The following is a 25,560-nucleotide window of genomic DNA, read 5'->3' on the forward strand; positions in this document are numbered from 1 at the left end:
AAGGGATTTTTCAGAGAATGTGAATGCCACAGGGACTTGTGGTGCTTTCTGGTGAATTGTCAATGTTGGTAGACAGGTTGGTGGCTTCAACAGGACAGGAATATTGTGTTATGCTTTACCATTGCCATCTTGCATTCCTTGTACTTTTATGCTTTGGATGTGTCAGAGTGAGAGGATGGATAATGGCAGGGGAAATGATCTTAAATCAAGACTGGCAAGCCTCAGATGGTTTAGTAATTTCCAGAAGTGTGTGACTAGTTGTATTACCAAATTCTCAAATATGTGTATATTGGTCCAATATACATGTAGACATGTATAAAGCAGTAAGTCTTTAAATTGGTGTGGTTAGTTACAAGAGCAGTCTCTGAAAATTTAGCTTGCACTGTTTGAAATGTACTTGGAAATTTTTCTATGATTTTTTTTCAGGAGAAGTCTCCTGTTACTTGGCTCTATTTCTTTTTTATTTGTTGATGTGGGGGTCATATGGACAGAGGGGTGATCATAGTAATTTAAGAGTCAGCCAGATAAAGCCAATGTTTTGAGCTTTTTTTTTTTCAGATTGTAGAAACAGTTATCTTGCTCCAGCCAGACAGATTAACTGAGATCTAAGAAATAAATGAACTCTTCCATTTGAAGTGGTTAGCTTAATTCTGGAGTTTAGAACTACAAGTCACATAGGATAATATTGGAGCTGAATTGAGAAAATGATAGCTCAATTCTAGTTAAATACTTTTAGATCTTTGCCAAAGAACAGGTGAGAACCCCTCTGAACTATTCAACAGCAGACTGGAGACCTGAGCCTTCATGTAGCAAATAGTGCAGAGCCTTTCCAAAAGATCTTAAACCTCCTGAGTGTGGTGGGGCTTGAGAGGGCGATTGAGCAAGCCAGGCTGAGGCTGCTGAGAGCTGTGAAGCCAGCCCAGAGCTCCATGGAGTGCTTTAGTACTTGAGGTGTCTTTCTTTGGCAGTTTAGCACTGTTACCCACAAGGTAATTATTTTAGGAATCCAATCTTTACAAAATCCTCAAGCTGGCTGCAGGGAGGTAGAGTCTGCTTGATTGAATTTCTTAATACCCCCAGAACCTGACAGTTCTCATTATTTCATGACTGGGTGACACAAAACTGACAGCTCTCTAAAGGGCAGTGGTGCAGGATCAGTCACATTTGTGCCTTGGCTGTGAGGAGCTGGAGCCATGTGGGGTGCTCAGGGGTGGAAGGTGGCAGGGCTGGGGAACACTGAGGGGGCTCTGGGGCAGTAGCTTCCTCCTCCACTTTAAATATTTTTATATAATATTTTTATATTTTATATAATATTTTAATATTTTAAATATTGCATTAAAGTGGCTTCCTCTTCCACTTTAAATATTTTAATGGTATGAAGAATCCTTGTTGTGTGATCTGTCCTGCCAATGAAAGGATGCATGGAAGAAGCAATAAGGAGGAGGTTGGTACCCTGATCCTTGGCACAGGAGTAAGGTAACATGCATTTGCCAGCCCTGTAACTTGTCCTTGTGTCTGAGACTAGGCAGTAAATGAATCAGTGGAAGCTGCACTTTTAATTGGGCTGCAGTTTTAATGGCATCCTCTTCAGCACATCAATAGTGAAAGCAAATAACTAATAACTGCCACTGTGCTAGCTGAGGCAGCTTGGAGTTTTTCAGCCCAAGCTGAATTTTTCTCTGTCACACCAGCTCCTTACCTTAAACTGGTCTGAAGGATGTGCCATGCAGTACCCTGGGGAACACCCCAGTGCAGGCTGCAGTGAGAACTCTCATTGACTTGAGCAGAACCATGCTTTCACGTCCCCAGTGTGTCAGATGTTGTGAGAAATGTGCTGTCTCTGCAGAGTGCTTTTCTGCCTGTCTGCTGGCAGTTTCCATCTAAATTTAATTTTAGGACCAGTATAATGGCTTGTTCTGTGTTTACTGTCTGTTTCATACACTTCCCCAGTCATGGCCAATTAGTTATTTGTGGAGGGACTGCAGTGTTGTCTTTCAAACAACCAAGACTAAACCGGACAGTTGGAAAACACCACGGGAAAAGGGAGATGTGGGTTATTGGAAGCACCTGCAGGAAGAGCTGAGGAGCAGAGAATGAGGCCATGGTGTTCCAGAGGAGTGGCAGCTCCAGGGAGAGCAGAGAGGCTTTGCACAGAGCTGGGGCAGCACCAGGGGCAGGGCAGCAAAGGCAAAGCTCCATCCTCAGCCTGCACTTGCCTTCCATCTCTGCAGCAAATTGGCTCTGGAATATGGATGAGGTTATTTTATGATTACATACAAATCCTCCAGTGATGACATGAGCCCCTTGATGAGATGATCCTGTGACAAGATACCCTGTAAAGCAATTAACTTCTCAGCAGATGTGGTTTTGGAAGGGGGAAGAAGCTGTTTAGTAAAAAGGTTTCTTGTGGCTTGACTGAATTTTAAATTTAGCTTTTGTAGCAGTGCAGAAAGAGTTGAAATCAAAAGCCTCGTTCTTTTCACAATTGCACCTATCTTACTGTACTAGATAAATCAACTTTGGGGTTGAGAGGAGCCTGAGACAAAGGGAAAACAAAAGGAAAGACAGGCTGCATATATTTTGTGAAGAAGGGCTGCTCCAAAGCTTATCATGCCTCAGGTTCTGTAACTGCCAGAGTGAAGATCCCTGTTCTGCAGGTCTTGGGCCAGAGACCAGCACATCCCTCTGTGGCAGGCAGGTGGAATAGAAGCATTTTCAGAACTGCCAGTTCTTACTCAATAAACACCTTGGGACAAACCCCAAAAGCAATCTTAGGTTTTTTGGTTTTTTTGTTTTTTTTTTTTTTTTTTTTTAATGACAAAATAGAGACGGCATTAGCCATTTAATCATGGTTTTAATTCATGACAAAATGGAGATGGCATTAGCCATTTAATCATGGTTTTACCTCTTTGTTCTGATAGCATTTTATTTTGGGGTTCATTTTGCTGCAAGACCTTATTTGTGCACATTTTGATGTGTATTCTTCCTCTTTTGCTTTCTGATTGTAAGATAGGCTTAATTGGCTACTACTTGTTTCATAGATATTCTAATACAGTTTTTATCTCAGATGTATCTTGCTCTAAGGGTTTCTTGTTTAATTTGTGGGAGAGGAGCTTTTCTTTTTATATCTTGAAAGAACCCATTGAATTAATTTCTTCCTCTTATTTCTGGAATCTGCTTTTAATTGCTCAGGCTTGGTTTGATGATATTTTGCATCTGGGATGTACTCTGAACATTTGGTTCATGTGAGATGGGCTTTTGCTATGATGCTTGGTATGGTAACAAATGAGTGTGCTGTGCTTTTAGCTTTCTTGTTAACAGTTTGCTTTATTCAGTGTTCTGGTTTAGAACCTGAGCTTCAAAGTTTGCTGAGGTTAAAGGGTGTCTTTTAGGGACCCTGTGAGTTTTAGTTTTGTCCTCTTTTAATAAGTGTATTTGTCTCCTTGACTGTAGTGGATACTTGTGTGCATCATAAAAACCCTCCTGCTTTGTGGTTTTTGCTCTGGTAGCCAGGTAGTGATAGTTGCTCACAAGTGATAAAGAGATGCTAAAATGCCTTTGGAGAGTCAGATATCTGTTTGAAAAGTGGCATTTGATCTATGTAGCTCTCAGCTCTGTATGGAGATGTTTAAAGTCCTGAATTCACATTAATCCATAGAAGTTGAGCACATTGATTTTTGTAAAAAAAATCTGTATATGCAGATGATATTCACCTCAGCACTTCAGAGGAAGAATTCTTTTGACCTAGACACCACCTTTAAGTTCCGCTGAATGTGGCAAAAAGTTATCATGTTCACCAAAACCTTTGAGAAATATTCTTGTGTGCTCCTACTACCTGTGGATTATGTACAAGTTTTAAGGGCAATGCCAGGGCCAGGAGCCACATGCTATTTATTGAACTCAGCTTTATCTAAAAGGAAAAGGTTCCTGTGTGGTTTAGTGGTGTTAGGCATCTGAGCAGCACACAGCTGCTGCCTCTGCAGTGGGATGGGGAAGGGATTCAGAAGGATGCAAGTTGACATAAAGACAGTTTACCAGGTAAAGCAAAGCAAAACAAAGAATTAATTCCCATCTCCCATCAGCTGGCAGCTGTTTAGCTGGGGCCTGCTCTGGGCAGCAGCTGCCCCAGCACCGGAGGGACTGAGAACAGAGCAACCACCCCAAGAGAGACTTTCTGAATTTGTCATCTTTTTCAGAGTGGTGACAGAGCGGTGTCACCTGGTATTGTTCATTCTGTGTGCTGGGGTTGCTGTGCCTGTTAAACAAACAGGTTCTTTCCACTTCTCTCCAAGGAATCCTCCCTGACCCGGTTGGGGAGAGAAGGGCTGTGTGTGTGGGTTTGCTTTCTGGAGGGGCCCCTTTGGGAGGTTTTCTCCCAAATTTGCCTTAAACCAAGACAGGTCACAAATCCTGTACGGGGCACCACACCACCTGCTTTGAAGAAAATGAGTGGGTCCTAGTCAAAAGCAGCAGTTGCCTAAGCTGAGAAATGGGATCACTATTTGGGTATCAAACCAGCTGTCTTGACACTAAAAGCCCTACTCTGGATCCATACATGTAAGGTACAGCTGACCTCATGGTTTGGCATTTATTTTTTCTGTATAACTCGTGACAATCCTAAGCAAATAGCCAAATTTCTATTTCTGCTTAGAGTCTGACTCAGCCCATTTTCTGGGTTTTTTGCACTTTCAGAAGTGCTGTTTTTGTTACATGAAGATGGGCAAACATTGCAGCCTTGCAGACAGGCTGTTGGGGCTTTGGCACTCTTTGCACTGTTACTGTCAGGAACCATTTGTATCTGTTTTGTCATTTGCAAGTAAAGTTCATAATATTGACCTTGTTTGTGAAGGTGTTGTGATCTACCTCAGGTAGATTTTCTCCAGATGAAAGTTGCCATAAAGGCAACTCTGACAGATGCATTTCTGCCCTTTGTGAGGCCGCTGCTGTGTCATATAATGGGTCCAATCCTCTGCTTTGGGTCAATAAGAATGATTTGTTTTAGCTTAGTGCTTAAGAAATTCTGACCAAATGAATGGATAAGTTTGTAGGAAACTGAGGAGTGTAATATATTTTCTAACAAAAGCCCTGTACAGACAGATAATATCTCTGTGAATTCACCCTTACACAATTGATGTGTGGAGAGTAAACCCCCAAAACCTGACAGTGAAAATGTGCTCTTGTGACCATCTCCACTTGCATTTGTGTAGTTTCCTCCTATTTGTTAGTTACTTTGAATTTTTATTGAATGAAAAAAAAGAGATTTTTAAACAGAATTTTATTTAGATGGATTTGTATTTGGAATAATTAAAGCGAAAAATAGAGTACATTAACTTTGTCTCTGTGATTTTACTGGAAAATCAATGAAATCATTTGGGTGACAGACCTTGAAGAGAATGTAAACTGAGCATGCACTCTTGAGGCTTTTACCTGACATATGCTATTACTGGACACCTATTTTTTTTTCTCCCAAAGCTGAACAACAACTTGATTAAATGGTTGGCAGTTACTATTGTATATTCAAAATTTAATAAGAAAAGGTTTCCCTCATACCCCAAGATTTTAATCTAGATTGCTTTCCTCTGTTAAATGATTGTGAACTCCTATACTGTGGCAGAGGAGATAGCACCAAAAAAATAAATCAAAATTTCCCTCAGGAAGTTTATTTTTTCTGAAACAAAACACTGGAAACTGAATGAATAATTCAGTTGAAGTTTCTCCAGAACTGAATACATGTCAAGTGATGTGTCCTATCTGTAAACACTATCAAGAAAATCCAATCACATTGGTATTGACACATTTTCATTGGGAAGCATATAGAAAATGGGCTGAAAGAGAAATATGTAAAGATATCTTAGTATTTATTTTAAAAATAAATTCTTAATCTCTGTGGAAGTATAGAGATAAAGACAAATGCCAATACTGTATCTGAACGTTAGGAACTGATGTAAGCAATCAATTTCTCTGTGCAGGTGGGTTCAGAGAACATGTTGGAGAAACTTTTTGAAGTAGCTGATTGTTTTTATACAATGGGCTGTTTGGAGGCCTCATTTGCTATTTCAGAGGTGTACTGTGTTTTTGCAGGCTCAGCTGGAGATGATAGCAAGGGTCAAAGGTGGTCCTCACCTCTGCAAATTCGATTAGGGAAAAGATTGATGCAGAACACAGGGAACTTCCTTCTCTGCCTTTCTTTACACAAGTTGAGGGTGCTTCTTTCAAAGACTGCCATGAACAGAAGTTTTCTATGCCCTTCAATGTATTTAAAGGGTCTGAAGATCCAGATGGATGTATACAGGGTAATGAATGGTTGCAGGAGAGTGTAATTTTTGAGCATCAGGCTTTGAATTGCAAAAATCTGTTTTGATGATTCACCCTGATGTCAGGAAGGGCTCCTGTGCAGCTGTTGGAGGGGCCTTTAGAGAGTGAATAATTTACTGTAAGATGAATCACACCCTAGAAACACTCATGTCTCTTCATTAAATGAGTCTAGAGGACTAGCTCCACTGTAGGTATGAACTTTTGAGACATTTAAAATTGGGTGTGATGAATTCAACACCTGTTCTCCGCATGGAAATTTAAAGCTTCCCTCTTGAGGAGGGATCCCAAGCAAAGGAACCCCATGGCTTTTATACCCTCACAGTCTAAATCTCTGCTCAAAGCCTGTTTAATGCAGTTCAGGGCTGTGAGTGTTCACAAATTTCAGAGAATATTCTGAGTTGGAAGGGACCCCAAGGACCAGAGTCCAGCTCTGTAATGAATGGCCTGTGTGAGGATCAAGCCCTCAACTTTGGTGTTGTTAAGCATCATGCTCTAACCAACTGAGCTGATCTCAGGGTTTTCATATCCAGCCTGCAAACAGGAGAAGGAATGTTCCTGGTTTAGTAACCCACTCATATTTTAGACACGGAAGAATTTGAAAGTATCATGATTTGGTGTGCTGCTCTGTAGTGGCTGTGAGTTGCAGTCTGTTTTATGGTTCAGAATTTTAGGCAGTGGTGCCTCCTGATCAGTCCATTTTGGCTGATGTATCCTAATGTGAGCAGACATTTAGTTTATTTTCAAAGTTTATTTTCATGTTCTGCTAAATATTTCAGCAGTTTCAAAAATTCATCTGGCATGGCAAATACTGTATGTATGATGTAGAGCTGCATCTCCACAAAAGTGGACATAAAGTGTTAACTTCTGCTTATAAAAGTTGTGTGTAAGAAATCATCTTCACTGCAAGAGACAATTCCATGTCATGTTTGTTCCAGAAGGAGTGGGACCCAGTATGAGAGGCAGTTCAGCTTCAGTCATGCCCAGTCTAAATGCTTAGATCTTGGGCAGAGACACTGTCTTTGTGATCTTGGTTAATCTGTCTGTGTTTCAGTCTACTCATGGATAGAATGAGGGTATTTGACTGTTCTACCACTCTATATTTGATATATATACCATTATACCATTGTGTATTTACACATTACAAAGATGCTAAAAATAATTTATATTGATTAATCTGGAGGGGTAAGCATGGAAGGTATATTATTTATTCTTTTTTTTTTTTGCTTTGTTTTATTTATAATCAGCCATATTGCTACATATAGAGTACCTGGAAGGGAGCTGTCTCCTTGTCCAACAGAGCTTGATTTCTAGAGAAGTTCTCCCTCTATGCAGAGCAAGATGTGTGTGTGTGTATTAGGATGCAAATATTGAAATATATCTCCTTTCAGGAATACAATGATTATTTTAAAGATTCTCTATTTTCTGTATATTGTCTACACTATGGCAGAGACACTTGTTAGAAATGTGTCCTTGAGAGATCAGGTGATCCCAATGATTGCACAAGAATACTTAATAAATCAAAGCATGCAGACAGGGTAGAGATATAGACACCAACCACAAGAACATTTGGGTATTTATTGATTAACAGGTGTATTTCTTACTGTATTTTGCTAATGGATCAGTGGTTACTGAATGTATTCTGAGCATGAACATTTCAAGACAGTAGGATTGGTTCATTGTTCTATTACCCTGGTTTTATAGTTTAACTTCTTTGAAATATGTTGTTGTAAAGTAGGGACAAATCAAGCTTTCTCTTGGAAAGTGAATGCAGCAGTCATAAATCTGGGAGCCTGGAGTTTGTAGGAGAGCTTCCATTAACCTGGAGACCAGGGTCTCCTCATGTTGGAGGGGCTATTCAGTCTGCTGCAGTTTTAGTGACCACAGCTCCCCATAGCCATCTTTCTGAGCCTTCCTTTTCTTGTGAATGTATTGTGCATTTCTCTGTGTTGGCATCAAAGCAAATGTGCTGGAAACTGGTCTCCAAGGAGCTCTAGGCCAGCACTTCATAAGCTGAAGTGTGTAATTCAGCTGTTCATATGCCAAATACAGAATATTGGCCACACGGGTAAAAACCCAAAGAAAGGCAAGTAAGGGAAAGTGAATGATGTGGAAGCTTAATGTGGATATTTTGTTTGTTTGGGTTTTCTTTGTTTGAATTTTTTTAAACTGATGTGCTTTTCCCCCTTTTCATTTCCCAGGAGTGTAGAGGGGCTTACAGGAGTAGCAATATGTTGTGTGTATACTTGCCAGGCTTTTTTTTTTCTGATGATGTTTAACAGTATACAATAATAAAGTAAATGGATGTAGTTTGTAAATCAGATGGTGTCAACCAAAACATCTTTTGGCATAAAAAGATAATCAAGGACTGATCTGCATCTCATGCCCTCTCTTGACTTCTAAGCCTGTTACTTTGTAGGCAGATCTGAGGAAAACAATCCAGCCTTGCTGACAGATGTGGAATAAGGTACAAACTAGCCCTAATGAACCTCTTGATTTAAGATAAATGCCTGTTTCAGAAATGTAATTTGAATTAGAGTAGAACAGTAGAGAAATATGGGGAATCTTGTGCTTTTGTGTCTTAAGGATGGCTCTTTGTGAAGAGACTGGAAAGAAGGTGACAGCAGCCCTGTCCACATAGCCTGGAAGAGTGTTAAATCATCAGAAAACACAAGATAAGCCACATTAGCCTGTCTCTGGTTTGTCTTCCTTACTTGCAATTGTTGAACTGTCATATAACAGTGTCAGGTTTTGATTTTTTTGATATGCAATTGCAGGTAGTTATTGTGGAGGTCTTTTATCACCTTTAACTAGGCCAGGTGAATAAAAATAAAATATTCTTCCATAAGTAGTGTTTTGGAACCTGGTCAGCACAGAGATTTTATATAATAGGAGAAATGGAACTATTTATGGGATATTGATTAGCTTTTTCAGGAGATGAGGAAATCTCCTGTGGGGGCATTATTAACCAAAATCATGAATAAAGCTATGCTATGTATGCAAAGATAAATTCCTCATGTGATAGAGCAGTTGAGTGCACATGCTCTTAAGGAGTTCATGCTGAAAGACCATGTCAATTCTTTGTTTCTCATTCAGTATTTTGCTGCAGTTTTGCATTTGTGTAGTTCAATTTTGCATGAGGTATGACAGAAAGCTTCTACTTATGCTTTAAATTATTGATAGGGACAGTGCATGCAAAAATCCTGTAATTCTCAAAACCTGCTTTAAAAGAATATCAGCTTGTTCTGCTGTTTGGGCAGGTAAAACAGCTCAGCGTGGTAATTTTATAGATAGACCTAATTAAATAGTAGAGATAGAATTTTCCTTGAGCTCTGAATGCATCATGTGCATGAAATGTGATGAGTTAGGGCTGATGATAATTATAATAAACTTTAGCAATGAAATTATGAATATTAAAAGAAGTCTGACTCCTATGCTCACATTCTTAAGCTGTATTTTTTATATTTTTTGTTCTTAGGTTTGGGACGTTTCTTGTTGTTTCTTAAAATAAGTAGTGTTAGACTTTGGTTTTGTTATATATTGCTCCTATTTCATGTTGACAAATGGTTTACTCCTTTTTTTTTTTTTTAAAGTGGGTGAGATATAGGACTCTGTACTTTAACATTGTAGATCTTTCTAGAATTTCTTTCATACTGGGATGTTATTCTAGGCTTCTGCAAATAAATGAATTTTCCAATAGTGTGATATGGTGGATTTGACCCTGGCTGAACACCCAACAAAGCCACTCCATTACTGCCTTCCTCAACTGGACAAGGGAGAAAAGAAGATAATGAAAGGCTTGTGGGTCTAGGTATGGGTAGGGAGAAATCACTCACCCTTTACAGCTGAGGGTAAAACAGACTACTCAGGAAAATGAGTTCAATTGGTTTGGTTAAATCACAGTAAGGCAATGAGAAGTAAAACCAAATCCCTTCCACCCACCCTTTTCTTCTCCCTGTGCTTATTTCACTCCTGATGTTCCTCTGCTTGGTCCCCACAGCTGGTACAGAGGGGATGGGGAATGCAGCTCCAGGGAGCACCTGCCTCCCCATGGAATCTTGTGTCCCTCCTCCTGCCCTGCCCTGGCTGTCTGCAGAGCTGCTCCTCTCCGTGTTCAGTCCTCTCCCTGGCTGCAATTGCTGTTGCTCAGTGACTTTCCTCCCTTCTCAAAGGGTTATTCCAGAGGTGCTGCCACCATCAGTGATGGACTCAGCCTTGGCCAGTGCCGGATCCATCCTGGAGGCAGCTGGCACTGGCTGTGCCAGACACGGGGGGTGTTTCTGGCTCTGCCAGCCATGGGGGGTGTTTCTGGCTGTGCCAGCCATGGGGGGTGTTTCTGGCTGTGCCAGCCATGGGGGTGTTTCTGGCTCTGCCAGCCATGGGGGTGTTTCTGGCCCTGCCAGACGTTGGGGTGTTTCTGGCTGTGCCAGACACGGGGGGTGTTTCTGGCTGTGCCAGACACGGGGGGTGTTTCTGGCTCTGCCAGCCATGGGGGGTGTTTCTGGCTCTGCCAGCCATGGGGGTGTTTCTGGCCCTGCCAGACGTTGGGGTGTTTCTGGCTGTGCCAGACACGGGGGGTGTTTCTGGCTGTGCCAGCCATGGGGGGTGTTTCTGGCTGTGCCAGACACGGGGGGTGTTTCTGGCTGTGCCAGACACGGGGGGTGTTTCTGGCTGTGCCAGACACGGGGGGTGTTTCTAGCAGCTTCTCACAGAAGCCACCCTTGCAGTCAGTACAAACCCAATACCCATGGCAACCTGCAACATGAAAAATCACTGATTGCACTTGGCGAGCCTCTGGCAGAAACACGTGGAGTGGAAGTGTGAAGAGAAGTTCAGTTGATCAACATCTGTGTCACCCTGGTTTTTAAGATTTCTAAGCCTTCTGATGTTTACATTCTTGTAGTGAACTTTTTCACATGCTTTCTGTAAATAACTCATTGTTCTGCATCCCTTTATGGAGGAGGAGAAAGTTGATGGACTGGTGGTCTGTCCAGTGTCATTGGAGAGGTGGCACTGTCACCCTCCAATCCACTGTCACTCTTGGAAAACTATAAATGTTGGAGACAGAAAATAAACTTCCCTTTTTTCTTCACCTTGAGAACAGTGGTGTTTGTGTCCTACAGCGACACTTCTGGTTTTTTTTAGTGGCTGTTTTTCAGGTTTGTTTTAAAGCCATAGCTTTAAAGAAAGAAAAACAATTTGACCACAGATAATTTTTTCACCACAGATAATTTCACCTCTTTGAGCTAGGGGTTATGTCAGACTCAGAGTCTCTTCTCTTGGCTGTCATAGTGCTGTCATTGCATAGCAATGCATACTCCCTGTAAACTGGCCAGTAATAGAAATAGATTTCATCATCTCCTCCATAATTCTTATTAAGCATGCTATTTTTGTTATGAAGTAAGAAGTTCATGGCTCCCTCTGATGTGACATAGCAACATGAGAACCCAGGATCAGTAACTCTGGCCTTGAATTTTTCATGTTCTGGAACAATGATGTCATTGTAGCGGTCTGTGTTCCTGGAAAAGTTGTTATGGAAACTTCATTACAGTTTTTCTAAAAATAAACAAACAAAACCCCAAGCAAAACCTGTTTAGAACTCCAAATACTTTGTTAATTTTTAAATTGTGTAACAGCAATTTTTTCATTAGGTAATTTTAGAGATTTGGTATGCAGATTGTTGCAGTCATGTGCAAGTTTATGCAGTACCTAAAGGTTGTTATGGACCTCATATCACTTGCTGTCGCTGTCAGATACCAGGCCTGCATTAAAAGGTCCCATTCTGTGCCAGACCTGTGCTGGTGACAGACACAAGGTGGATGTGCAGAAGAGGTACCACACATGAGCACCCAGCCTGAGGAAATCCAATAACAAGGGCAGAAAGTTTTATGTGCAAGGAATGGCACAGATATAGAGGGGGAAAAGAGGGGAGTGGAGTGGCATAAAGTTCTTTTGTGAAGTCTGTTCAAAATTCTAACCAGTCTGAAGGCCTCAAGGGGCTGTTGGATTTGGTTGGATCTCGTGTGTGATTGCACTTTTTCTCTAGGGTAGATTTTTAAAGACATCCCTAGTCTAAGATGGGCCTATTTTATTTCTTTTTGCCGTACTGTGGTGGATTCTAGTGCTGTTATTTCTTTAGTCTAGTGCTGCACAGCTGCACAAGGAGAGTTTCAATTTTATGGAGTCTTCATATATTTGTGATTTTAATTTTTTTTTAACTTTAAAGTTGCAATATACTTTCTTCACCACAATCAGTGATAAATATTGCGTTTAATGAAAAATTTTAGGGGTTTTATTTTTGGTTCTGTTTTGCATCTTTTATTGTTACCTGATTTTGTCAAGGAAGTTTTCAGAGGAGAGAGAAAATTCAAGTAAATGCAATGTCTTCCCTCTGCAGGATTTATGAACGTGTCATTGATCCCCCAGAAACAAATTTGACACCTGAAAGCAATTTATGGCTTGGACAGAGAAACAGGAAACATGGTTTCTTTAAGGTAAGCGATATGAAATGGCATGTGAGGAAGAAAATTAATAATAGTCAACAAGGTGCTTCCAATCAGTTGGCTTAGGTTCATGAAACATGATATACATGAAATTTGGTAGGAGCTGTGGACAGTTTGTAAACAGCTTGTTTACAAGGTGAAAGTTCCTGATGTCTATTCCAGTTTTGGCTAACAAGGCACAGTATGAGTGTTTGTTGTGAAAGGAGTCCATAGAGCAGCAAGAGGCCAATCTGCCTATCCTCAATCTGGGCATGGATTTGTTGCCAAGGTGATTTACCACCCACTCGCTTTCCATGTGAAGCTCTCAGCTCCTAAGACAATTTTACAATTTGCCTGTTTTCTGAGATGTCCCCAGATTTCCAACAAGCTAGGACAATTACACTGAACTTATTTCAGCACAGGAGCTAGGAATTTTAATTGTGAAACAGAGGTAAAAGCCAACATTTGACTTAAATGTTAGTCTGAGGGTTGCTCTGAACCTACAGTGCATTTCATTCTCCAGCAGCTGAGCTGTCAGTGTGAAGTGAAATTGATAGTATTATTTTATCCTACAGCTGTTGGTTTTTTACCTCAGCTGCTTGCCACTATTCCACAGATGGTAAACATATGTTTATAGCTACATAGGAAAAGGAGGAAGGTATATTGGAGTCCCCATCTTAAATTCTTATTTTATGCAGGCAGTCAGAGCCTCAGAACTCTGGGATATTATATGTTTGTAAATTAATATTTCTACGTCTTAACACTTTGGAAACAGCAGGGTAGCTAATGATATGCTAATGAGCTGACCATTTTTATTGATCATAATGAAAGCAGACAAGTACCTTACTTTGCTTTATGTGTGCTTTAATATTTTACTAACTTTCTTCAGGGCAGAAATATAATTGGTTGTGTTTTTTTATCCTGCTTGAGAGTTCTAGAAATCTTACTTTTTTGCGTTTCTTGTTGCAAAACTTGGGATTTTGCCAGTTTGTAAAGAGTACACATCTCTTTCCATATATTTATATGCTCAGCAGGATTTCCCTTTCTTTTTCAGAGCAATTTGTTTCACTGTTTTAGCATATAAAAAAGTAGATATATTTTCCTTAATGTAAACAGAGATCTGCAGGGAAATAAGAGCATTAAAAAAGAATTAGCATTTTTGTATGTGTGCTGGAGCCATGAAAATGTGTGCAAGGAAAAGCAAGCTTGTTGCGTGAATAATTGTTTTTGGTACCTTTTGCTATTGATCTTGATACTGTTCATTTTCTTACCTCACCACTCTTTCCAGTAAATTGTGCCTATCTGTACCTGTGATCTTCACCTTTTGTGCCTCCAATTCTCAACTCTATACTGCCACAGCGGGAAGGGGGATGGAGAGGGAACAGCCTGCGCTTTGGGAGAGGGAACACTGAGCTGGGCAGTGCCATTCCCTAACCAGGACAGCCCTCACTGGTGGCTAAAGTGTGGCAGGAGGGGTGGAAATAACAAGAGTCAGAGCTGGTGGATGATTTATTTGCTGTAAGCATCTGTGGTATGAGGTGTGGAGCACTGGCCACAGTGTTGGCTTGTTCATGGGGATGTGGTGCCTATCCCTGTGTCTGTTCCCTAATGTGCCCCTCACAAGGGTCTTCTGCAGTGGGTGTTGGGAAGGATGAAAGCTTGGCAAGGAAGTCTCACAGATATGGATGCTTGGCAGGAAGATTTTTAAATGTAGAGACTGATGAAGGAATAGAGATGGAAGCAAGTTTTGATATAGAAGAAAAGAATTGCTGAGCCAGTCTTACTGGATAACCAAGGAGGCAAAAGGTGTGTTTTCAACAGCTTTTCACCCCCTTTTCCTTCTTCAGGCCTGTTAAAACAGCTTTTGAGAATTTGTAATTTCATTTGGATGTTAAGTAAAGCATGCTCTTGTTGCTATGTCTGCCATGTTTTCTCAATATGATCTACAGTACTGTGTTTAGAGTCAGGACAGAGATTTCTAGGAGTGTTATTCAGAGATCTGCCTTGAGGGGGAAGAATCACGCGTGTCATGGAATGTTGGAGAAATTGGGCTGGTATTTAGAGAAATTCTCTGCTCCAGAGTTTTGGGAGTTCACCCCTGAACAACTACAGGACTCTGCTAAAGTGACAGTACTTGCAGGAAGAATGCTGGTGGTGACTCCAGACTGGAGCAACTCAAGCAAAGGCAAACCCCTCCAAGGAATTCTTTTTGCTCAAGGACTTGGGTCCACTTGGTGGGTAGGGCAGAGAGACAGGGAAACACAATGTGTACCACAAGGAGATTTGATTTTTGGATGAGAACAATCTGTGCTGTTGATCTGTACATATAATATTGGCTGCTGGCACTGTCCCTGTGTGCCATGGCTGCCACGGCCAGCGAGGATGGGCTGCTCCACTCACACCAACCTGAGCTCTGGGGCAGCAGGCAGCCAGCAGCACAGCACAGCAGCCCTCCTGTCCTGGGAGACATCCAGGGTGGGTAGAACCCACAGCCATGGATTGAATGAGCTCCACAGACACCATGGAGGGAGGGCCATGGACTATGGAAATGATACCTGTGGTTGTGTATTTATATATCTATGTAGTGGAAGGTGGAGGATCCAGGTGGGACATAAGTGGTTAGAATAAGGGGTTATAGAAAATTAAGGCTGTTGTGGTTTATGAATGGCTTCCCCAATTCAGTACCCTCCACCAAGACTCTCTCAAATCACACCTTGCTCTCTCTCACTCCTCCTTCCCTTCCCCCTTCTCACTGGGGTGGAATGGAGTTCAGAATTAGCGGCATAAAAGGTGAAGATGATGGGTATAGATAAGAAAAATTTACTGGAGTCATGAGATAAGAAAATGAACAGTAACAGCAACAACATTATTAACAAAAGATATAGGAGAATGAATTATTTACACATTCCTGATAATGGATGGTACTGATGGCTCCCTCCTCCACATTTTCTTGGCCATAAGGAACTCCTCCTCCATGGAAGAGTCCCTTCCCCTGCCTCCTGCAGTGGTGTGAGTGCTGTAGAATTTTTATATATATATATATAAGAGATTATAATATATATAATATAATATTACAATATATAATATATATATATTACATATTATAAATTATATGTAAATTATAATATATATATTATAATTCCCATGTCCCAGCCATGCTCTCTCCTGGCTACTGCAAAAATTAACCCTGTGCTGGACAGAGCCAGGACAGCCAAACAAACCCAGCATTTGTTTCAGGGCTAAGGGCTGATGATAACCATTATCATCACGTAAGGAAGCTTAAGAAAAGGCAACCAAAGGGAGAAAAAGATTGATGCCAGATATCTATGGAACACTCTCTACGATGGATCTGATTGCTGGCAGGATCAGAATTATCTGCAAAATTTGTTTTATTGCTGAGGAGAAGCCTTCCTCCTAAGGGTGCCTCCAAAGAGCTAGTGCAAAAATGAGCTTATTAATGCCTTGGTGAGAAGGTGATTTATGTTGCAAGACAGTAGTTTTCATAACTACCAGAGCAGGCTCTATTGATCCTGCTTGTGCCTGGGAATTGTATATGAGGTGCCTGAGAAGCATATTGCTGTTTTTATCGCACAGTATCATGTGTATAATTTATGTAGTCATATGGCTATAATTATATATATAATAATATATGTATAATTATATATATATGTAATTTTATATGTATATTATATATAAAATTATATATAATTATATATAATTTAAATATATAATATATATTACATATATGTGTATAAATATATAATATATATTATAAACTATAGATATATATTAAAAATATATAAATATAAAATTTATAGCAAAGCTGCTGGCATGGCTTTGCCAGGGCACAGGGGTTTCAGGCACATCTGCTGGTGCCACCATGTAGAGCCTTCCCAGCCCTGGCCAGGGCAACTTGAACAGCTGTGTAGATGATATTATCTCTGTGGGAGAAACAGGTTTTAAAGAGGATGAAAGGCAATGGAGGAAATGAAAATGCACAAGTGGGGAGCTCATAGAATATATGAGCCTTTCCACAGAATGTGGGTGGACTGTTCTATGTGGTGGATATCTGAGAAGTGCAATTCACTGGGCTTTTTGCATTATGTCCTCATGGGATGGGATTGGTTTTTAGTGCTGCAGAACCTGAATTACATTGTGTAGCTGGTAATCTGCCTGCACCAGATGAACGCTCTTCAAGCTACCAAGTCCTGGTGCTGAGCTGAAGCTTTGGATGTCGTTAGCCAAATGTTTTTATTGATAACATAAAGGTAGTGTCTGCTTGGGAAAGGAAAAACTGGAAAGATTTTGACCACTGACATCACACTGTTAGGGACAAATCCATGCTCTTGGTAGCCCAGACTTAATGCTGAAGCAGGAATAACCCAAGTTTTTTCATATTTGTTACAATAATTATGGCTTTAATAAGTGTTTGCCTACAATGAAGTTTTTCTATAAAAAAAAATACATCAGCAAAATTTCTGCCCTTGGTAAGTTTACTTCTTTGTTTGATCATAATAATTCATTCTCAGATGTTTTGTGGACCTGGAAGTCATCTATGTTCATATTCGTATGTTATTACATGGTAATATGCTTTCATGTGGCCAGAAATTAAGACACATAAAATAGTTGTGTTTCCTCTTCAGGCTATGTTTAAACGCAAATCTGTCCAAAAGACAATTGAGCAGTGTGACTCTGATGCAACAAACACATTTGAAGATGCACCTAAAAAGAAAAAAAGGCTGAAGAAGAGAGCCACTTCTTTCTGGATGGTGTCTCATTAGCTAGGCAATATGGTGTGGTGAAACTCTGTAATCTCATTTACTCTGGGTTGAGCTTTTCACTGCAGAGGCTTAAGTGTTGAAGTGTATTTTTATGCCTCACCTTCTAATTTCTCACTGATGAATGCTGACAGAAAGTGTGCAAAATGGCTTTCAGGATGTTCCATTTCCAGTTACAGTATTACTTATTACTTATGGTTTCATTATTCTCATAAGTGAAAAGGTTAATAAATGTGTATACTGCTGCAAGAAAGACAGGGTGATCTGATTATCTCTGCTAATATTTTCAGTTAATATTTGATCATGAGACACTAAGCAGGAAACAGTGCTTGCTGATTACATTCTGCTCTTTGAACACATGAGCATGGAAATGTGACTTGCCTTGCCAGACTTTAAGGACTCTCTGAGGCCTCTATTTATGGGTGGCATGTGAGTGCATGTGGCATACGGATGCCATGTGAGCAAGTGATGATGTCCTTGCCCTGCAAAATTCACCGTATTGCAATTTAACTGAAAATTAAAGCACAGTCTGGCAAATCAGTAATTTAATTAGATAATAACTGCTGCCATGATAAAGTTCTTTTCAGTGTAAAGAAATTTTTGTCTGTGAGGAGGTAGAGCTGTGTCACAACATGTGATTGTTGTCAGGGGAAGTGCAAATGTCAGCACTAGAGGCCCCTTGATTCCCTTGCTCCTCTCCCTTGGTGGCCATGACATTATTAAAGTAGCGGATCCTGTGAAGTAGGAACATTGCACAGCCACAGATGCAGCAAATGTTTCATCCTGAGCTAAAGAGAACAAACCCAATCTTCAGCATTTTCTGCACTGTCTGAAGTGTCTGGGGTGCTTCAGGGCCCAGGTGTGCAGGGGCACTGGGTATCTGCAGCTTCCCCTGGGAAGGACCTTTAGGTCCTGCCTCCCCCAGTCCTGCTGTGGCTCAGGAGCCCTAAAGAGGCTGCCCCTGTCCTGCTGTGGTTCAGGAGCCCTAAAGAGGCTGCCCCTGTCCTGCTGTGGTTCAGGAGCCCTAAAGAGGCTGTCCCTGTCCTGCTGTGGTTCAGGAGCCCCAGAGAAGCTGCAGTGCCCTCCTGCCAGTCCTGCCCAGGGCGTCTCTGCCTGCCTGGGCTGATTCTGCCTGGTGCCACAGTTACCCCACTGTTGAGATACAGAGCTAGGGGGCTTCATGGAACCCAGTGTGAACTTACATCTGGCACCAGGTACTTGTCTTTTCAGTGTTTGATTTCACAGTCTTACTTGGTTAAAAAAAAAAAAAAAGAGTTTTGCTGTGTTTTATTTTGTCTTTTGGAAAAGTGTGTCATCGGCTTGAGCAATGGATATTATTGCACTATATTATTGCACTGCTTTTTTCAGCAGGCTCACCCCACTTAAAGGGTTTAAGCAGCTTATATTTGGTGATTACAAAAGAGAAAGCAGTATTATCATTGTAATATTCCAAACACACAGAGACATAGGAGGAGTTCTATTTTGTTCACCTTCAGTTATTTTCCTCACAAGTAGAGTAAGCTGGTAATTTTTTTGTGTATCCACTGAAGAAATGACTTGTGAAAGAGGTTGTACAGATTGAAGTGAATGTTTGTAATCTGTATTACCAGTTTTCTCTTCTTTTGCAAAGGGTGTTATTCAAGATGTGAAAATCATCTTTATCCCTAATGGATATATAACACAGTGTCCTAATCTGAATCGCAGTAAGTAGCAATCTTTTTATTGTCTCTAGTTTAGAGTTTTCATACAGATTGTTTCTCTGCTTTAAAAATAATACTTTCAGGCTTGTTATTTTCGCATGTGCTGACTTCCAGAAGGCAAGAATTCTGTATAAACAGATTGCATTTTATGTTCAGATAAATCTAGTGTGATAGATTGTTGTTTATTTATGGGTTATTGTGTCTTTCCTTCTTTTCTGTTTCTTTTTAATCTTTCTCTATTGAGCATGCCCAACCTGCAGTGATTTCTTAAGTCTGGTGCAAGGAATCATGGATTTGCAAGAACTCCTGGCAAAAATGACTGCAAAAGTAGGTACCTAAGCTTTTTTTAAGTTGCCCCTTTCCTTCCTTAAGACAAAGATGAAAGTATTTATTCTAGATGCCATTTCTTATACCATGAAAATGAATCTAAATTTTCATAGTGGAGCCAATTTTTTTCTTGCTGTCTGCAGTAGTCTTGTGGACATAGCTCTGTGGTTGTTTTTTAAGCTCAATGATGAATGAAATGAAAATGCCTGTGAACCTGCTGACTGTGCTGCCCTTGACAGCCCCTTTGATCAATGGCTTTTATCAGTGTTTGTATCAGTTTTCATCAGCTCCAGGTGATGTGGTGTGTGCTTGGGTTTGTGGTTTTTTCTTTCTTCTTTCCCCCTCAGCTTTGGATCATGACTAGGGTGTATGGAAATCTATAATGTTGGGTATTTTTTTTTTTGGTTTGTTTGAAATGTTGGAAGTTTTCTTTAGGTTCTGCTCCTACAATACACAGACAACCTCAGTGTTAAACCAAGGCCATTCAGCAAGGCTGTGCTGAAGTTTTGGGGTAGGAAACTGTGTTTTAGAGGTGACCAAACCCCTGATCTGTGTTAGAAGGAGAATGAACCATCTGGTTTGTGGTAGAGGGATGTTGTCTTTCTTGAAACAGCATTTACATGTTGCCTTGCTTAGATTTAAGTGCAGATGCAACCAACCTGTAGATGCCCTTACTCCCAATGTAGTCACTGTAGGAATTTCCAAACCAGGATTTGCATAGCAGTGCTGCTTGTGTAAAAAAATGATTCTTTTTAACGCTTCATGGTACTTCAAATGCTCTTTCCCTTCCCCACAGGAAAGGGGAAACTGGTTTTTTTGGAGAGTGAGTGCATTATGCTGGCAGTCCTCTTACTCAGCTGACATGCTTTGGACAGGCTGGATCCAAATGAAAAATGTGAAGCTTTTAGTTCAGTTTTCTGCTTGTACTATGAAAGAGAGGCAATTATTTTGAGCCCTGCTGGTGGTATGAGCAAGTTCCAATTATGCAGTGTACTGAGTAACTTGCTTTCTCTGATGTTAATTATATTTTTGCTTGCTAGTACTTTATGAGTGGAAGCAAATAACACAGTATTTGTACTGCAAAGACTCTGCACTTTCATAAAGTGGTGCTGGCATAATCCTTCATTGCAAATTCCTTTTCTGTAACAGCAGTCCCCTGATTGTTTTGTTGCAGTCATTTCCTGTTGTCCAGGCAAAATGCAGGCTACAGGAAAGGAAATTAACTTGGTAGAAAAATGCAAATTAAAAATAGGGGGTCTGGAGGTTTGTATCTGCCTTTGAAGTCCTAACCACAACAGGCAGGAGTGACTAATGTAGACACAGGTATATTTTGTGGGGATGCTGCATGTCAGGGCTTTGAAGGGCTGCCTGCAGAGATGCTGTGTGGCCTGGCAGGTGCTCAGAGAATGCCAAATAAAGAAAGCACACTGCAACAGGCTTGCTCATGGACAGCATCCCTAGCCTCTGATCCTGCTCCAGGAGATGCACAGCATGGACACCATGGTTTGGAAAAGTGTCTTGGTGTCTCATTGCTGCCTTTAGGCTCCACTGTACCCAGATTTCAGCTTCTCTCACAGTCTGTGTTTGGTTCCAGCTGTATCACAGCATTGAACAGGGGAGCAAGTGTTGTTTGCCATCGATGTGTATGTGCAGTTTATAGAAATTAAAATTATAGAGACTCAGAGCTGGGAAGGAAACATCCAACTACTGGTTTCAGGCTCCAGTAATTCTAGTAGCTGTGCAAGTTGTGCAGAATGAGAGCAAGAAAGGGAGGCTCCCTGCTGTCACAGTGATATTTTCTGAAAAATCCTCTTTGCCCAGGATTTTCTCCTGGGAAGCTGAGAGACCTCAGAGAGGAATGAAAACAATAATTATCTGATTGGTGTTCCTGTGTTTGCTGCTTTGGAATGTGGCTTGGGCATTGTTTACCAACAGGTGAATGTTTGATGGGTTCCATGTGAATTGCTTTTAATTAATGACCAATCATGGTCCATCTGTGGTGAGGCTCTGAGGAGTCACGAATTTTTATTATTCATTCTTGCTAAGCTTTCTGATATAGCCTTTCTCTTCCTTTAGAATAGTTTTAGTATAGCATAACAAATATAATATAATATAATATAATATAATATAATATAATATAATATAATATAATATAATATAATATATAATACACAATATACAATATAACATATAATATAATAATACATAATATAAAATATATAATATAATGTAATCTAATCTAATAATATAATATATCAGCCTTCTGAGAACTTGGAGTCAGATTCTCATCTCTCACCCCATCCTGGGGACCCTCACAAGCACCGCACCCTCCTGTTTGGGCTGATCCTCTCCTGAGTTTGGTGGGCTCAGGGTGGGACGCAGGGCCCCTGTGAATGGTCCAGCAGATTGTCACAGAGGGCTATGAAAGGAGCATTTGTGACTTGTAGCAAGTTAACCACCCTTACCTCCTCTTCCTATCTGTGCTTTGTGAAGACATTGCTTTTGAAGACTAATAAATCCTAGCTTTTAAAGCTTATTTTATTTTTGTCATAATTTGAATGAATTCGGAATGTCTCCAGTAGATATGTTGAGTTGATTTAATTTCGTGTCCTTAAATAGAGGCACACTGTATGTCAGGGTGTTACAGTCTGGCTAAAATGTTAATTTGCTGCAGGAGAAAAGGGTTGTGTTACATTGCGGCATTCCCCACTGGGCTAGAGTACTGTTAGTTCCTCTAAATATAATGGCTAAAATAATTCACGTGGCTTTAACAATCTGCTGAAATCAGTCTGGGCATCTCCTGCATTTCTTTGAGTGGAATATAACTTCTTTTGGTAAATTATGAGCCTCCACTAGGGTGTGCTTTGTATTCAGATGTGTTTGTTACATGGAGACTTCCAGCACAGAAATTTCTACTGTCTTTCCTTGCTGAAAGTCAAAAGGGTTCAAACTTGGCTTTAATTAAAATCAAGAAAAATCAAGCACTTGATTTCATTTATGGACTGGGCAATCTGGTTTATCATGGGTTTATACAGCCAGGAATACTTTAATGAATCACAAAATTTTCCCTGTAGGTTTTGATTTTTTAAAAAATTTCTTGTATTTATTTTGCTGGAAAAAAATTTTTTGAGCAGAGGCCTGTCATCTTTCAGTTATTTGTACAGGCAGGGAAGGAATGCACATATTTACTGCTCAATGTTAAGCTTGTATTTCTATTGTAACAAGGAGTGTTCAGAGCTAGCCACAAGCTCAGGGTTTGCTCCAGGAGCATGGTTTCTCCATTGATCATAGTGTGGGATGACCATGTACTAACTCCATCAAAATCAGGGCAGTAGGATTAGCTTTTACCTGCTGATTTCCTGGTTCACTGTTTCAAAGGTTGTGGTCAAAGTTGGTTTTGCTAAAAATAAATGTACTGGTTTTTGCTTTTTGAAATCATGTGTTTGAATTGCAGAAATCTCATCAAGTTACTTTCATTTATAGTTAAATTATGCAGAAACAAGGCTGAGTCAATTGGAAGACTGTCATTGTGAGAAGACTTGTCAAGTAAATGGATTGATCTACAGAGACAAAGACTCATGGGTTGAAGATGATCACTGCAGGAATTGCACATGCAAAGTAAGAATTTCTGGAGAGTTTGAAGGATAGGATCTAATGAAAATGTGAAAATGGCCTTTGAATACATAATGTTCACTCTGAGAGTTCCTGTGTTTTTAGTATGCGTCTAGTGGCAGCATGGACAATAGAGAGGGAAGTGGTAAAATAAATAAAATTTTGACATTACTTATTTGTAAGCTTCATACATAAAATCTGCCTTCCCTTGACAATGCTTTCTTCCTTGTTTTAATTATAGCTGTGAGGACTTTGTGGTTTTGGGGTGAAGGAGTGGCATTGTCTGTGTTTCTTTGGAATTGTTTTCACTGCAGTAGCTTTTTCAAAAAGGAGGCATTATCTTAATAGTATTCATAGATGCTTAGTTGCATCTTGCATGGTAACAACTTGCAGATTCGTCTTCAGCGTTTATCAGACTGAAAAATACAAGGGACGGAAGGAGGATTAGTATGCAAAACTGGTATCTTTGAAATTATTTGATAAATATCTGAAGAGAGCCTTTGTTTGCTCAGGAAAATAGAAGCCTGGTTGTTAAAAAACCCAAAGATGATTGGAACAGCATACAGAAAGTAGGGCTTATGTTCTTGACTTATGTTTTCCAATTGATGTGTTTTGCTCTGGTTTTGGGGGCAAAATCAGTAATACGTATCAAAATACTGAAGGCAGTTCACCTTCAGCTGCACTTTGATTCATTTTGCAGTTGGGTGGGATTAAATCTGCTGCTGAAGGATAGGTTTGTGATCCAGAATGGTGTTTTCATTTACTGGAATAGTTCTCAGCGGTGTGTATAAAATGCAGCTGATTTCTGTCCTGCCCCCTTGCTCAGGGAGGAGCTGTGGAGTGCAGGAGGATGTCCTGTCCCCCTCTGGAGTGTCCCCCCGATGCTCTGCCCGTGCACGTGGACTCTCAGTGCTGCAAGGTGTGCAAGGGTGAGTACAGCACACACACCTGGCTGCTTTGACTTCTTGTCCTGCCCCCAGGCACCTTTTGGGATGGTTTTCAGAGCTCCTGGTAGTTCAGGTAACACAAGCCATAGTGGCAAACGTGATTTAGGAAGAAAATGAATAATTGCTGAGAAATGAACAAGCATTGCCAATTTCTAAGGTACTTTTTTTACCTATTGTTATATTCATCCTGTTGGGGGCTGGGAAGGCTGGCTTGGCTCCAGTTGGTATCTCCTCTTGATGTATTGAGGAGCATCAAGCCTGTGGTCTGAACTTTCTTTTGTGATGAGTAACTAACCAAGCTGTTATCTTTTTGCCTGTCTTTTATTTCAAGTTAAAAGGCCGTTCTTCAAAATAAACATGACAGTATATCAGACCCTGGTTTAATATCCCTGTGTGGAGCCGTAGTTTGCTGTAATTAATTTCCAAATAAATTAATGAGAAGAAAGAAAAGCTAAGTACATTTTGTGATTGGTGTTATTATCAGCTTTCAGTTCCTTTTAGTGGGAATGAAAGCTGTTAAGTAACATTCATGGAAGGAATATTCAATATTTGTTACTTTAATAGTAGTACAAGGAACAAAGGCAATTTATGTATGAAAATTTTAGCTGTATACTAATGCCAGCCATACCTTAAGAAGCACAAATTCTCTTTCCCCTGATCTGTTCTGGAAGATGAATAAACTTCATGCATGAACTTTTCAATAATTTATTAGGACAAGGATGTTGAATTATTTTAGGATTTATTAGGAAAATAATAACACTTTTTTAGCATTCTGTCACCCTTCTTCAGTCATTGCGTTCGTTAGTTCCATGTACAAATATCCTTTAGCTGTGATCTTGCACTTGCTCTTGTTTCTCATGTAATCTCATTTCTCTGGGCTGTATGTCAGCATGAATATTTTGCATCCTAAAAGATGTTCATGAACAGAGTACTTGGGTGGCAAAGTGGTCATGCTGGCCTGTATTATTTGTCTCAAAATATTTTTATTTGTAACACTGAAAGTCTAGGGGTTTTTTTCATGAAACTGGATGTATGCACAAGAGTCAAAATCTGACACAAAGAAATTGTAAGGCATAAAATTGTAGATTCAGTGTATACCCTCATGAGTGAACTGTTCCTGTTATTTGTAATGGGAAGATGAACAATCAAACTTGCCTTTTGTCAGTGATTGGCACAAACTTGACTCGTTATTCTGACAAGAACTCAGCGTGTCAGTCAATGGGAAGGGACGTGTGGAAGTTGATTGAAATTGATTGTAAATGCCAGCTCCTTGACAAAATGATGTGCTAGGACCACAGTTGGTCACCTCGAGGTAGATAGTAGTAATTGCAGAGGTTTTCCAAAGAGCTGCACTGCAGGTGTTATTTTCTCTGTGCTTTTTCTATTTAGCTCTGATAGAACC

General features: G+C 40.3%; 1 protein-coding gene across 5 annotated transcripts in view; it reads left to right on the plus strand.

Moving 5' to 3' along the window:
* NELL1 (neural EGFL like 1) overlaps positions 1 to 25,560 on the plus strand; it is a 275,070-nt gene that overhangs the window by 44,840 nt on the left and 204,670 nt on the right. For all 5 annotated transcript variants that reach the window (XM_058025608.1, XM_058025606.1, XM_058025607.1 and 2 more), the window contains exons 5-9: positions 12,710 to 12,806; positions 19,203 to 19,275; positions 19,517 to 19,599; positions 23,083 to 23,217; positions 24,038 to 24,140. In XM_058025608.1, coding sequence (XP_057881591.1) covers positions 12,710 to 12,806; positions 19,203 to 19,275; positions 19,517 to 19,599; positions 23,083 to 23,217; positions 24,038 to 24,140 — 491 coding nt within the window. The remainder of the gene's footprint in view (positions 1 to 12,709; positions 12,807 to 19,202; positions 19,276 to 19,516; positions 19,600 to 23,082; positions 23,218 to 24,037; positions 24,141 to 25,560) is intronic.

Source organism: Melospiza georgiana, chromosome 6 (assembly GCF_028018845.1).
Source record: "Melospiza georgiana isolate bMelGeo1 chromosome 6, bMelGeo1.pri, whole genome shotgun sequence".
NCBI lineage: Eukaryota > Metazoa > Chordata > Aves > Passeriformes > Passerellidae > Melospiza > Melospiza georgiana.